This window comes from Haemaphysalis longicornis, unplaced genomic scaffold, assembly GCF_048455015.1.
Source record: "Haemaphysalis longicornis isolate Haplotype H1 unplaced genomic scaffold, Haemaphysalis longicornis Haplotype H1 scaffold_6, whole genome shotgun sequence".
NCBI lineage: Eukaryota > Metazoa > Arthropoda > Arachnida > Ixodida > Ixodidae > Haemaphysalis > Haemaphysalis longicornis.
In genome coordinates, this window is record NW_027526407.1 from 58,182,133 (window position 1) to 58,196,166 (window position 14,034).

The window sequence follows — 14,034 nt, forward strand, 5'->3', positions numbered from 1 at the left end:
GCGGGACTCGAGCAAACATCCAGCCTCAACGAGCGCAAGAAGGCACAGAGTCCCTCGGGATTCGCCTGCGGCTTTGTCGGCGCCTTCGTGACCATGCTGGCCATCGTCCTGCTCCTCTTCGTGTACGAGAAGCCTCGGCATCAGCGGGTCATGACGTCTGCGTTCTGCTGCCCGCAAGTCCTCAAGGACATCTTCCATGGCGCCAATTCAGGCATCGACCCCTGCCGAAGCATCTTCGACCACACCTGCTACGGGTATGTCGCGACCAGGGACGGGCACAACGAGCCACCCGCTTTCAACAATGACCCCGTCAACGGCTTCGCGACCACCGAGGCCGGAAGGGCCGTTCTCGCCTACCTCCGAGCCTGCCAATCGCTCGGGAATACTGAAACCTCGCCGCACGGGCGAGCGGCAGCAGACGTACTCCTAAACGTCACGAATCCCCCGAACGCTCCACCCACGTCCCGCCATCTCGTCGCCCTGATCGTCGAGCTCTCGCTGAAGTATGGATTGCCCTCATTAATCCAATTTGAAACAGAAAGTGGCGGCAATTCAACTGTATACCTAAGGGTGTCTGTTCCTACGCCAATCGACTCCGTCCTGGACAACCCTTCAGCGAGCATGCTCCCCGCGATCAAGGCAGACGCTCTCGAAGCGGTGAACCATTATTTCTCCCTCAAGCTGAGCCTTCAAGAAGTGGACGCGTTTTTGGCTAAGTTGACGGAGTCGAGCATAAACGCGACCCAACATTACGCCTTTGATTCCCTTGGGGACATCTATCCCGAGCTCACGGCGCTCCAGTGGAAGGAGATTCTAGGCACGTTTGATGTGACTGATAGCGTGGCCATTTATGGCCTTCCCCTTAAAGAGCTGAAAGCCGCGTTCGCCCATATTCTGAATCTTGACCATCGCTCCCTGAGCCTCGTGTCGGCGCTAGTATCCGCCTCGACAAGGCTAGCGTCCAGACTGGTAATGAATGCCGACAGCAGGGAAGTCAGAAGCCTGGAATGCCGCAAGCGAGCCAACGACTTGCTTCCACTCCTGGTCCTTGACCGGATCGAGTACTTCCGAAGCAAGACGCAGGACGACGCCATCGTCACTGCCTTCCGGGTCGCCGCCGGAGCTGTTCTCAATAGAGCGAAAAACGGAATGGAAAGTGGCGACTTCCGCAGGCTTGCGACGGCCCTGAACGGGATGAGAGTGGCCCTCCCTTCTCAGGTCATTCCGGAAGACTTGGTCATCCCCACGATGACGTCAAACTACGCCCGTGCCGAACTGGTCGCGCGCGCCTACGTGCGTCGAGCCCAGCGGCATCAAATGATCAGCCTGGGTGTCTCGGAGGGCTTCACGAAGCACTTTCTCGGGAGGAACGCGAGCTTCACCGAGGGCGTCTTTGTTGTGCCAACTATGGTTTACTCGATCATATCGCTGGTCAACGTGACCGACCCGCTGTTACTGGCGTCTACAGTGGGCGTCTACATCGCGGACGCCCTCTGGAGCTTCGTCTTCGACAGCGACTGGGGACAGGTGAGCAACGCGGCACTCCGGGCATACGGCAGCTGCATCCAGGACAACAGCCGGTCCCTGATCGAGTGGCCCTCCGACATCATGTGGCTCAGTCTGGCCACCAGCATCGATGCGGCCCGCGACGCCCAGTGGGGCAGCCTGGTTCGTCCGGCTGGCGCCTGGGAGGTGACGAGAAGCCAGCTCTTTTACATGAGCTTCGTGCACTACCTTCTGTGTCGGCAGCCTTACAGCAGGTTGGCCACTTTCGGCTGGGACGTGGACCGCTTCATGTCGGCCTTCGAGGATTTCTACCGCTCGTTCCGCTGCGACCTCGAGGTCTCGAAAATCACGGGCGCGGTTTGCTCTCTCCAGCCTGTGAGCAGTACGGGCTGACGGATTGGCGGGCAAACCTAAATGTTCTGCTATATTCGAAGAAAAGAAAATTTCTGCATTTCTGGTTGATTTTTCGGACATGTCGCATCGTGCAAACGTAACAATAGAAAACTATTTTCCCATTATAACTAAAACACTTGTTTGTCTTTCTCTAGTGGTTTGGGAGGGCGGGGGGCAGTGTATATGCGCTTGTGACATTTAGGGGCGAAGCACCTTAGGACCTCGCTTTGTCCGTGGCTTGTCCCTTGGCGTCCGTGTGCACAGTGTTGCGCATGCGCGAGGAGCATTGGATTGGATTGGATTAAATTGAATTGAATCGGATTAGATTGGAACTGTATCTACTGTACACACACGTTGTCCCTAGCTCATTTGCATGCGAGAGTGGGCAATGCCACGGGTGATTTACGGTAAGAACGATACCCAGTGCTTCGCCCACTCGTCATGGTTCACTTCGGGGGGATGCGTGAATTTTTTTTTTGTCTTTTTGACGCGCCAGATCCTTAAAATGGTCCCTTCACACGCAGTGATCTTTCTGAAGCACCTATGCCACCCAGCACAGTTTCAATTAAATACATTCCTTTTAGATGCGAAGCATCTCATGCTCGGGGCTGTGTCCCTCCCTCCCTTGTCGTCGTTGTCCGCCGTCCGCACACCCACTGCACTTTCCTGGTCAGGCACCGCTGATGATGATTGTGGCAGGATGCCCCTAGGGATTGGCTAACCAAAGAATCCATCACGAGATAGCTTCGCGTTCAACCACCGTCGTCATCTTCCCGTAGGGGAACCCTGAGTACCACACCCCTACTGCGCATGCCTGGCCAGGCACCGCTGATGATGATTGTGGCAGGATACCCCTAGGGATTAGATTAGATGCGAAGCATCTCATGCTCGGGGCTGTGTTCCTCCCTCCCGTGTCGTCGTTGTCCGCCGTCTGCACACCCACGGCGCATGCCTGGCCAGGTACCGCTGATGATGATTGTGGCAGGATGCCCCTAGGAGCTGGCCAACCAAAGAATCCATCACGAGATAGCTTCGCGTTCAACCACCGTCGTCATCTTCCCGTAGGGGAACCCTGAGTACCACACCCTTACTGCGCATGCCTGGCCAGGCACCGCTGATGATGATTGTGGCAGGATGCCCCTAGGGATTGGCCAACCAAGAATCCATCACGAGGTGGCTTCGCGTTGAACTACCGTCGTCATCTTCCGGTAGGGGAACCCTGAGTAGTATGCGAGGCATTCCTCATCTCCTCTCCTCTCCTCTCCGGGATTGCGCAACGAATGGCAACACCTGCGTCTCCGCGCGCGATAGTGCGAAGCAGCTTAGGGTTAGAGACGCGACGGTAGCCGCTGCATACTCCGCTGGGGGCGCCACTGTAGCTCCGCGGTAAAAATGACGCGTGCGCGCGTTCCCCTCATTCTCATCCCGCAACGCCGCGATCGAACTGAAAACTAATGGGAACTTGAGTCAAACCCATGGCTGCTTCGCATACTACTCAGGGTTCCCCATCCGGAAGATGGTGAATTTTTTTATTTGGGAATCGTTTACAAATACCGTGTTGTATGTACTTCTCTGAAACACTTTGCTAGGCTTCAGAGTACGCATACAGGATTAAGAGTATGATGTTGAATTCCAATGGCAGTTCCGGAGAACTTTCGGAGCAACTTTTCTGCTCTCTCTGGAGCAGACGCGTTCCAATGGCAGATCGGGAGCAACCAAATCCTGTTCCAATGGCAGATCGGGAGCGCCGTCGCAGCCGAGATCGCTCCGTGGAGCAAGAAAAGTTGCTCCGCCGATTTCGGCGGAGTCGGCCGGAACTCACTAGGGCGCTTACTTTTGCCGCGTGACATCGCCAACGTCGCCGCCATCTGCGCTTCCGGCCAGTGCTTGCCTTTTCTGCCTCCTGTAGCCGCGCTGGCCGCGCAGCGCGAGAAGAACGCGCCCGCGGGAACCAGACGATTTCGGGAAGGCGCGACTCAAAGAATGCTGGGGATTTACTGTTCCCGTCATGGTTTGGCACTTTGCTCCGGCAGGAGCGGTTGCGTTCCAAAGGCAGGTTCGGAGTACGTGCTCTTCGCGGTATGGAGCACGGTGACCGCTCCGGATCTGCCATTGGAATTCAACATAAGACAGATTTCCTTGTGGTCGATCCTCCTAGTGCTTGGCTGCTGTAATCGCATGCCCCTGCAGCGCGCGTAGTACATTCCTGTTTAGAAAGGGTTGCCCAATACGCCGCTGGAACACTGCTGGAGCTCGAACACTGGAGCTCGAACACTGGAAGACTCTAGAACACCAGGAAAATCACAATGGCAATGGCCCGCCGGAGAAAAAGGCGAAACGCGGCGACAATTAGAACCTTTTTTTCAGCCTAAATAAGTCTTCAACCCAACGGACTCAAAATGTGGTGCAACTAATTCGATGCACGCAGTTGGAACAGAACAGTAAATTTCCACTTAAGCATGGCGTAGCAAAGCTGAAATGTCGAAAATTGACGAATAAAAGCGAAAATATCACAACTGGCATTTTCATTCGGTCGATCTTTTCAGACAAGCAAAATGAGCGGATGAATTGCAACTACCACGTTTGATAGCAAGAGATCCCGTTCGCAAGCCTAGTTAAATTGGCAGACAAGGCTTGTGCAACGAACTTTGTGGTTCAGTTCATTTTGCTCTCCCATTCACAGCATGGTTTGTTTGGCTGAATGTTCAATTTTCAGAGAAACGAGAAACTAAGTTTTGTACATGCTCATTTCGTATGATGCTCATCCGTCACTTTCTTGACACCACGAAATTTCAAATGGAATGAAATTCTTTTCTCAGAAGCGGTGATGCACTTTACTTGCTTTGTCTAGTGACCAATCGGTTGATTGATTGCTTGTAGGGTTTTAAGCGCCGACGCTACACAGGTGATGAGGCGCGCCGTAGTGGAGGGCTCCGGATTAATTTTGACCACCTGGGGATCTTTAACGTGCGCCGAAATCTCGAACACACGCGTTTCTCGAACACACGGGCGTTTTTGCTTTCCGCGTTGTCTTGTAACCAATTTAGACGTTGCCTATAGCGATTTAGTCACAATACCTAACTTATTACACCCAATTTTATTATGTAACCAATTTAGACGCTGCCTATAGCAACGACTAAATTCGTACGCAGTAGCATTTGTGTTCCCGCGCAGTCGACTGTTTCTTCAAGACGCCATGGCGTTTTTTATTCGATTTCAAAAGCCGCGGAAGACGGCCGGTAACGGCCGCATGATCGATAGGATCGTGCAATCGCGCCAGCCGAAGCCCCCAGCCGACATGAAGAACCACAAGCAAGAAGGTTATCTTGCTCCGTGACGCAGCATAAAATGCCTTGTCATGCATGCTCCGGTGGCCGCGCGGCTGCGACTTGATGCGATAACTTTTTCGTTTTGTTTTACAACTGGCAGAATGTTCTGGAAGACGATATCGATGTGAAAGAGTGGAAGGGTAGGCGGTAGCCGACCAATAGCAGCGCTCTGTAATGCCAGGATGAGCGCGTTTTAGAACAAGGGGTACGCCATCTTGCCTGCATGCCTGTTGCGCATCGGGCGCAGAGTAGCTGGCGGCGCGGTGACAGTGGCGATGGACAGGTGAGTTTTTTTCCACGCGGTATACTGTCTATTGGGGAAGTTTGGTTCGCGCTAAGAGGTGTTTTAATGCCATAAGTGTTGTCGTTTTCGTTTCCTTCAGTCGTTTTTCGTTGTGCCTGTGCCATCCCCGCTCCCAACCGGCCCGCTCGGACAAGCGAATACCCACGAGGGCCTCACGGACTTCCTTCACGGTATGCTGCTTTACAGTCTTCAACGACGACTCTTCCAAGTGGTGAGTTCCGTGGCTGAAGGCCCGGTGCGACGTGCGGCGTGCCCACGAAACCGGCTTTAGTGTTATTTTCTTCGCGACGCTGAACGTTTGCGTATTTGAATTTTCCTAACCGAGCGCACATTAGCCTCGGAGCCGGACGTTTCATGGGCCGTCGCGACGCAGGGATTCCGACTGTCACCAAAGCTTTGCGGTGCGCGTTAGGCTGTAGCTTTCGGGACAGCGGCGCAGTGGCGGTGTTGGAGCCCTTCGCCACTGCCTCTAGCGTCGGACTCAGCTCGGAAGCCCCGTTAGGTTGTGGTGATAGTCGGTCTTCCTTTCCGAACGCCGCGGTAGCCGAGGTATATGCACTTCGATAATGCCTTCCGCTCGCACGTCCTCGGTTCGCGCGGCGTTCGGAATACAGTCGCCACCTTCAACGAGCATCACTGAAGCACGGAGCTCTGCGGTCCGCGGCTCCAAATTGGGGTCGTGGCAAAGGCGAGTGATTGAATTGGTGTCCTTGGTTCCTTTTCAGGTTCGCGTCCTGCACCGCCTCCGCCCTCCCCTTTCCCTGACCCTTGCGTCGTGTCTTATTGCACTTACTCCTTCCCGCAAACATGCACTACTCTTCTGGCTAGGCAGGTACACGTCTCCATCTGTCCTATCTAGCTCGACGACGCGTGTTCTGTACAGAGGTGTTTTCGGGTAATAAAAGTGGTTCTGTCGTTGTTCGTCTGTGTTGCTTTGCCTTTCAGCGTCCCTTCCCGTTCCTGTCAGGCGTAATCCTGGACCCCGCGCTCGGTAAGCAATGATGACCTCGCAAAATGTAGCATTTTTAACGCGATGTGCCTTTTGTTGCAGTTCGCCTCCTGTCTATGCGTCCCGGCAACCGCCGAGCAGGACTGGTGCCGTCATCGAGCCGTTCAGAATGCCGTTCGAGTCGAGCTGTCCGTGGATGTGCCTTTCTTTAAATCGTTAAACCCTGCTCGCATTCGGTAAGCAATGATGACCTCCCAAAACGTAACATTTCTAACGTGCTTTGCCTTTTGTTCCAAACCGCCTCCTGCCTATGCGTACCGGCACCGCCGATCAGGACGGGGCCGTCATCGAGACCAGAATGCCGTTCGAGTCGAGCTGTACATGGCTGCGCCTGTCTTGAAATCATTAAACTCTGCTATCGGTAAGGAATGGTGATCTCCCTAAACGTAACATTTTTAACGTGATTTGCCTCTTGGTGCAGACCGCCTCCTATCTATGCGTCCTGATTACCACCTTGGAGGACCGTGCCGTCATCGAGCCTTCACTGATGCCGTTCGAGTCGAGCTGTCCGTCGCTGCGCCTGTCTTCGAATTAAACCCTGTTGGAAACCGGAGTACTGCCTTTGTCGTTTGTACACAGTCGATGCGGCTCGCTGGCTCTGTCGGCTCGAGCGACATCAAGTACTGTGTCGGTCTCTTACCTCGTTTCGAACAGTATTTTAGCAAATCCTAGTTGTCATAATGGCGCTAATTAAAGTTGGGAGAGAAAAAAAAAAGAGCGAACAAGTTCGCACTCCTAGTGAGCATAATTCCAAAAATGATTCGCTAGGAGTGCGTTTAGGGACAGCCATTGACCCCGTGTGAACGTCGCACCGTTCATGAAGCGAAGTTCTTACCCGGGTACTTTGTCCTCTGGCTGGTGTGAAAGTGTTCATTCTAGGCAACGTGTCCTCCCAAGATTTGGCCCGGACGGCGAAAAAGGTAAACAGACTGTTGTGTGTAACTTGTACAGGGGACCGGCGTAGCCGCCGGCAAAGTATACCATGCGGACAGAAGTCTGACCGTTCTTGTCGTCACTCGTAGAGTTGAGTGTAATACTCGGCGTACTGTTTAGTTTTCTCAGTGGCTCTAACTGCACCAATTTGTGTCCAGATAAACCATGGCGTGCCATACCAGAGTGTTATGAGATGTAGCTGCTCAAAGATTAGCGATTCAGCATCGACAAGTGTTGTACGTAAATGTGCAGTGAAGGGCTCGATTATGCATGGTGGCAATTGCGAAAAACTGTCGCAAAGCGCCTCAGTGACGCTAAGCCCCAAGCAGATCGTCACAGAGGACCCTAGCAGCCCTGCCAGAGTGGTGCATTACCTGTGCGAAGGATGTGAGCCTGTGGGAAACCCCGACTGAGTTTTCACCCCCAGAGGGACGTTTGCTTCAAACTCACCGGAAATAAACAGTGTGTGCGCGTTCCGGTGTTCGTAGTGATGGCGGCGTCAGTGTCTGTTGACGCTGCCAAGGGTCAAAAGACGTTTGGTTATGTCTCCCGCCTACTTGCTTGGCCAGCGGGCTCCTTCATCTCGAAAGCAAGTGTGCCCTGGCAGAGAATATATTTCCTTCGTGGTCAATAAAAATGCATAAAATGATTCACGATTGTTGTCCTCCCTTGTTCCACTCACCAAAGCGTTCAGCACTAATCAGAGGCACCGAAAGCACAGCGGCAAACAAATAATGTTCACATACGGCCATATTTTCGCTTCAAACCAGAGGAGTCCTATTCGACGATAGAAATACATGTACTGAATTAAGTAAAGAAAAAAGAAATAAAAGAGAAAGGAACAGGAGTGAAAAAAAAAATGCTGAAAAGGTACTGAATCAGGCTTACGGCTTATGCGCGGGGTTTAATCTCTGACAAGACGACGAAATCTTCCGGCCACTGTATACCGCCATCTAACCTCCACACGTCATTGGCGCAGAGAAACGCCCTCTCACGGACAGACTCCGCCATTAAATGGCTCTAATAATGTTCCCTAATGCGTGTGGAACTAAACACATGAGTAATTTGCCTGGTCAAGCTAAGGCTGAAAGCTTCAGAACTAGCGCTACTAGCCACGGGTGTACTAATGGGGACGAAATACGTACGTCTCAACTCGGCCCGCATGCAGTCTTTGCCTCAACGGGCTCTTTCTAACCATTCCGACGGCGCCGAAAAGGGCAAGGAAGGCGCCAAGAGGCACAATTTGCGTCGCCGTTATCAGGAAAATCTTTTGCTGATAAGGGGGGTATTTTCAAGCATTCTTTAGCAAAACTTTTCACTCGAAGGTGTAACCATGGTGTAACATTAGGCTGCGCGAAAAGGTGTAAATTTGACTCCCTTGCGGGTGTACGTGCTGACTCTCTTTTTCAGGGGTATATCTACACCCTTTGAGGGAAAAAAGTTTCGCTGAAAAGACCCCCCTTATCAGCAAAAGATTTTCTTGATAACGGCGACGCAAATCGTGCCTTTTAGCGCATTTCTTGCGCCTTTTGGTGCCTTCAGAATGGTTAGACAACGCCCGTTCAGGCCAAAGATTTTCGGGACGCTCAAAATATACGCCCCTTCACATCCACAAGCCTGCGAAGATGTAATTAGCCACGCATTACCGATTTTCGCGTAATTAATTAACGGAGACAGTAATTTAGAAATCCGCGGACCTTTCAGCAAACTTGCCGTGTTTTTGACCATAGTGCAGAATACTTCGGCTCGAAGGGTCAGAACTTTCATGTTATCGGGCAAATCTTTTGCTGATAAAGGGGGTCTTCTCAAGCGTTCTTTAGTTAAACTTTTCACTGGAACTGTGGAAGTATAAGCCCCGCAGAAAGGTGTCAGTCCTTGCACCCGAGAGAGAAAGAGAGAGAGAAATATGTTTATTGGAGAGGTTGGCCTAGGAAAGTCAGAATTTGCTCCCTTGCATGCAGCGCAATGTTAGACCTTTTTAGGGAAACGTTCACATCACGTGTGTAAGTTTTCTCTTCGACGTGAGTTTTCATGTGATCTTATTTATTCGTATTCAGAGATCTTAGTGAGTGAGGGTTTGTTCTAAAACGTGTACTTTCCCATCCAAATTCCCTTTTAATTCATATTTTTAATTTTTTTCTTTTCAATTCTGTACATGCACGCCACTGTGCTCAAGCTGGCGTAGCCAGCGAGCTCAGGAGCCTTGATAGAGGCAGCAAATATTTAGAAAACTCTTTTATTTTCGCAATTGAAGCAAGGAGTATGAGCGACATGGCGAGATGCTACGACGTCATGTTATGGCGGCGTGAAGGATTGCAAGCTTGTACAGAACACGGGCAGGCTTGGACACGCTTCGGGTTTGGAACTTCAAAGAGGTGTCCTGACTTGTCGAACAAGGCCAGCGTGCTGAAGCTAAGTGAATGCAGCATCTGAAAACAAAGAACAAGAAGAAAAAGCCAACGTTACACATATGCAGCAGTCAGGAACGGAAGCAGTTGCGGGCTGGCGACCCGGTTTATTACAGCTCCATAGCAGGGAAGGGAGCAGGCCGATAAGCATCCTTACGCACCACAGATTACATGAAATTAGTTTTATAGACTTTCAGTCATGCTTCTACGAGGTCGCGGCTTCGATTCCCGGCCGCGGCAGCCGCTTTTCTGATGGAGGCGAAAAGCAAAAACACCCGTGTGTGCGAGATTTCGGCGCACGTTAAACAAAAATGGCAGCATCTCAACTCCGTGGATAATGGCGAGGGTGCGGAGTACGGGGACCGTGACATCCAAGTTGCACCCCGAGTGAAATCTGATTTGCGCCCCGACCGTCATTCGATTTGAGTCACTTTGCCTCCGCTTGCCGCGGTTAATTTTGTATTCAGGGAAGCTCGTTGTCTTCGTAGACGTTAGCAGCAGCGCGACGCGTCTTACGTTCGTTTCCGTCCATGGCGGGAAGAGGGTATGGTATTTTCAGAACCCGCTTACATACGCGGTGCACCGCGGCGCCATCTCGTGTTTCCGCGTAGCGCCATTTAGCGTAGTTCGATGCAGTCACTGTGTATTACAACTTGATCACAACCTGACTACACCGGTGCTTTTGCGCGTTTTCTCGTTGCTAGATTATGTTAGTGCCTGTTTTCGAGTGTTTTGGAGTGCTCTTGTACCCTTTTAGATAGTTTCCGCACAGATTTTCGCTTAATGGTGGTGTGCGCACGGATTGACGCGGACGGACATTGGGAGGTCCTAAGGTACTCCGCACCCTTACAGGCGAGGGAGTAAGCCGTTTGGCTCTCGGGTACTAACTCACAGTCGTAGCCCAGTGGGTAAGACGACGGACACTACCTCTGTCTGGTCTACCAAACACAGGCTCGAATCCTGCCAGTGCCTGTGTGATTTTTTGCGATTTTAAATGTTATGCGCACGGACGCGGACGGACATTGTGAGGTCCTAAGGTGCTCCGCACCTAAAAAACGCGCCTCGTCGCCTGCGTTGCGTCGGTGCGTTAAGCGATACAATCAATCAAGCTTTACAGCGCACGGTATACAGAGCAACACTTCGCCTTCCAGCCAACCCCTCTACAATACGCTTACTCTCAAGTGGCACCGTTAACACGATCCCCCAGCCCCTCGAAGACCACCGCCCTAGCCAACTTGCTTGTCTATCCACAACCCCCTAAGGTTCGTTCCTCCTGCATTAACTGAACCTCACTGCTCCACTTCGACAAGGCCACTGAATTCTCATATGGATGACTTTTGAAATGCACGCTGGCTTTCTCTCATGCTACCTTTTACGGCCCTTACGAAAGAATTTCTTATGTCATTCAGTAAGTTGGCTTTCCGAATACGGGGTTGGTGAGCCTCACTACGTTGTAACTGGAGCGCACCAAAGGAGCATCGTACCTATGCACCTCCTGGACAACGTCGAGAAGGCAGAGAGGGGGCCAGCAGGCAGGCGCCTCTGCAGCATCCCAGGAGGCTGTTGATGCGGCGACCAAGCGCCCAGCCTCGCGTGCAGGGCCTTCGCACATCGCAGTCCAAGTCTGACGCCCACGATGGAGAGCCTGTGTGTGCATGGTAACCACAGAGAAGTGTTTTACGTAAGCTTTGCCATTGCCGCAACAGTGCCACAAATTGCTATGAACCAGCCCATCTGGTTCACATCGCGTGCATCTCACAGGGAGTGAACCAGCTGCTGGCAAGGGCAGGGGGTACTCACACCAATGAGCCCTCTCCATTACCAGGCATGTACGGGCTACCAGCACTACCTTCTGGGTAGAGCAGTGAAAAGCCCTCGCCTAGCGTCCGCACCCGAAGCTCCCCAGGCGCGGAACCTTTGCCCGAAACAGGCAGCAGGCGCGCCCAGCTCCAAGCCCTCCAGGCAGCCCTGCGACATGTATATATAGAGCGACTTCAGGTGAACCACGGTGTACCCGATTGTGACCAGCCCACGTCCCCGGGACCATCACCATACCTCGACTCCGAAGGTAACCCAAGAGAAAATGTAACTGGTCCCAGGTGGTGTATGGTTAAATTCCCATTTCAGCCCAGCTGGTCCTTGCTGGTCCCAACTGGTACCAGCTAGTTCCAGCTGGGAATTTAACCATAAAACAGTGGTAACAACTATTATTTTCTCTTGGGAAGGTCACAGTTCTGCAGCAAGAATGAGATTTTTTCATTTAGTTGTTCTTGTCCCAAATGCAAAAGAAAATTTTGGCATATAAGCATTCTACGCCCGTACAGCAGCTTCCAGTGTAAGGCCAATGGAGCTCATTCTGTGCAGTCTGCATCGAATTTATGCACTTACGTTATAACATAATTTAGGTTACTTTAGCCTCTCGTTTTCTTTTTAAGATAAGACCTGCACTACAAATATATATGTGTAGCGCAGGTGTTTTGTTAAAAAAAACGACAGGCTATGAATCATGCATACAAGAAGCGTTATATCGCTAGCAATAATTTCAGCAAATACCAACAAACACACAGATATAAGCACAAAAACAGCGCTGTTAATGGCGAAAATTACATGAACATGGCAGGATTACCCCTCACGCAAAGCGGAATAATTCAGCCATCGGTATTTGTCAAGCCATGCCAGTTGTGATTTCCGTTTCTGTTTTGAGTCTCTAACGCAGCCCATCTCGTAACTTCTATCAGAGCTCTGAGCGAACATGAGAAGCTGGTCGACATTTCAGTACAGCCCAAATGACGAGTCTGCTGTACTGAGCTCCCTCTTGGTGTTCTGAAATAGTTGCATTATTCTCTGTCAAGTATTTAATGCTTCGTGCATAAATGCCCTATAGCCTACCTGAAGGCTCGTACTACCTATACAGTAACTTTTCTGGGGCGGCCATCCCTTTAAGTGTAAGAACCACTCCTGGATAAGGCATAGCAAGCCACTGCTAAGTTCATTATTCAATGCCATATCAAACATTAAATTTAGCAAGAAAAAATAATAACACAAAGGCGGCGGTGTCTGACCATGCTCTTGCGGTTAGGCATGTCCTGTGCAAGTAGAGCAAAATCTTGCCACATTTGGCTATTTTGTCTACTGCTTCTCCAAAAATGGCTAATTATCTTTGCTATCTTATTACCTTGGCTAATTATCTCTAATTATCGTGGCCTGACTAAAAAGATAATGGCATATTTGAAATCTGTGGGAAGAAAGCAGCAAGGCTGACAAGTTTCACAGGGTTTGCTTGAAAATTAAAACAATTTATTTTAAGAGCCACCCACCGCGGTGGCCCAGTGGTTAAGGGTGAGCACGAAGACGCGGGTTCGATTCCTGGCCACGGCGGTCACTTTTCTGATGGAGGCGAAAAGCTAAAACGCCCATGTGTGCGAGATTTCGACGTGCATTAAAGATCCCCAGGTGGTCAAAATTAATCCGGAGACCTCCACTACGGCGCGCCTCATCTCCTGCGTTGCATCGGCGCGTTAAACCCTACAATCTATCAATCGTGTTATTAAAAGCCGTACCCCTGTAAACAGCTGTTGCCCTAACAACTGTCTGCTAACTAACAGAATCCAACTGTCCGCGACCCACTAACAGAATCCAACTGTCCGCGACCCCTCTTCGAACTGTCCAAGCCTGCACACACCACAACACACGAGAGCAGACGACATCTAGCAGGCATGCTGAGAGACGCAGGGACCTCACCTTTGCTCAAACACAGCAAAGTCGCTGACTAGATCAGCCATTCTGAGACCCGTCCTCGAAGCCTGCAAGTCGAGAAAGGGGCAGATTCAGTCGTCAGTCAAGTTTCAGTCACAGCAAAGCACAGATTTGTTGCTAATTATCCCAGCCCCCAGCCCACTAAGCGGCCGGCAGAACAGTCAATGAAACTCAACAGAACAACGCAGAAATTCTTGAAATTTTCAGAAGCTTTAGTTTGCGCAATATTGTGTCAACTTTGACGTGCTTTAATGTGAGGGTAACCATAGTTTTTTTAATTCAACTTTTTGTAAAGTTATTACTCATTTACACCCAAAAAGGGCTGCAGACCAGGAAATGCACTATTTCCTTCAAGAAAAAACCTCCATTAGCATTTGCTCTCGGGGTTTATTTAGG

The 14,034-nt window shown here is 51.1% G+C and overlaps 2 protein-coding genes across 4 annotated transcripts in view; one reads left to right on the top strand and one right to left on the bottom strand.

The window, feature by feature from the left end:
* Positions 1–5,194: 5,194 nt before the first annotated feature.
* LOC144142752 (uncharacterized) lies at positions 5,195–7,089 on the top strand. 3 transcript variants are annotated; one of them, XM_077674446.1, is made up of 7 exons: positions 5,195–5,511; positions 5,612–5,702; positions 6,258–6,364; positions 6,478–6,523; positions 6,584–6,717; positions 6,778–6,902; positions 6,963–7,089. In XM_077674446.1, exons 1-5 carry the CDS (start codon positions 5,452–5,454, stop codon positions 6,691–6,693), a joined length of 414 nt encoding a protein of 137 aa, XP_077530572.1. In that variant the 5' UTR covers positions 5,195–5,451; the 3' UTR covers positions 6,694–6,717; positions 6,778–6,902; positions 6,963–7,089. The 3 variants fall into 3 exon arrangements, with proteins under 3 accessions (XP_077530572.1, XP_077530573.1, XP_077530574.1); XM_077674447.1 differs by lacking the exon at positions 6,258–6,364 and having other exon boundaries at positions 5,198–5,511; positions 6,816–6,902; XM_077674448.1 differs by lacking the exon at positions 6,258–6,364 and having other exon boundaries at positions 5,201–5,511.
* Positions 7,090–9,716: 2,627 nt separating this feature from the next.
* Positions 9,717–14,034, bottom strand: part of LOC144142753 (adenylosuccinate synthetase-like) — a 58,595-nt gene continuing 54,277 nt past the window's right edge. Inside the window, exons 6-9 of the mRNA XM_077674449.1 lie at positions 13,624–13,685; positions 11,683–11,850; positions 11,367–11,527; positions 9,717–9,903 (exon numbers count right to left, since the gene is read on the bottom strand). Of these exons, the coding sequence (XP_077530575.1) occupies positions 9,887–9,903; positions 11,367–11,527; positions 11,683–11,850; positions 13,624–13,685 (408 nt within the window). The 3' untranslated portion in view covers positions 9,717–9,886. The remainder of the gene's footprint in view (positions 9,904–11,366; positions 11,528–11,682; positions 11,851–13,623; positions 13,686–14,034) is intronic.

Bases quoted from the DNA above. Each gene is read 5' to 3' on its own strand.
- LOC144142752 (XM_077674446.1), top strand. From the start codon at position 5,452: ATGCCTGTTGCGCATCGGGCGCAGAGTAGCTGGCGGCGCGGTGACAGT. The intron at 5,512-5,611 runs GTGAGTTTTTTT...CGTTTCCTTCAG, and splicing joins GTGACAGTGGCGATGGACAG to TCGTTTTTCGTTGTGCCTGT. The intron at 5,703-6,257 runs GTATGCTGCTTT...GTTCCTTTTCAG, and splicing joins CCTCACGGACTTCCTTCACG to GTTCGCGTCCTGCACCGCCT.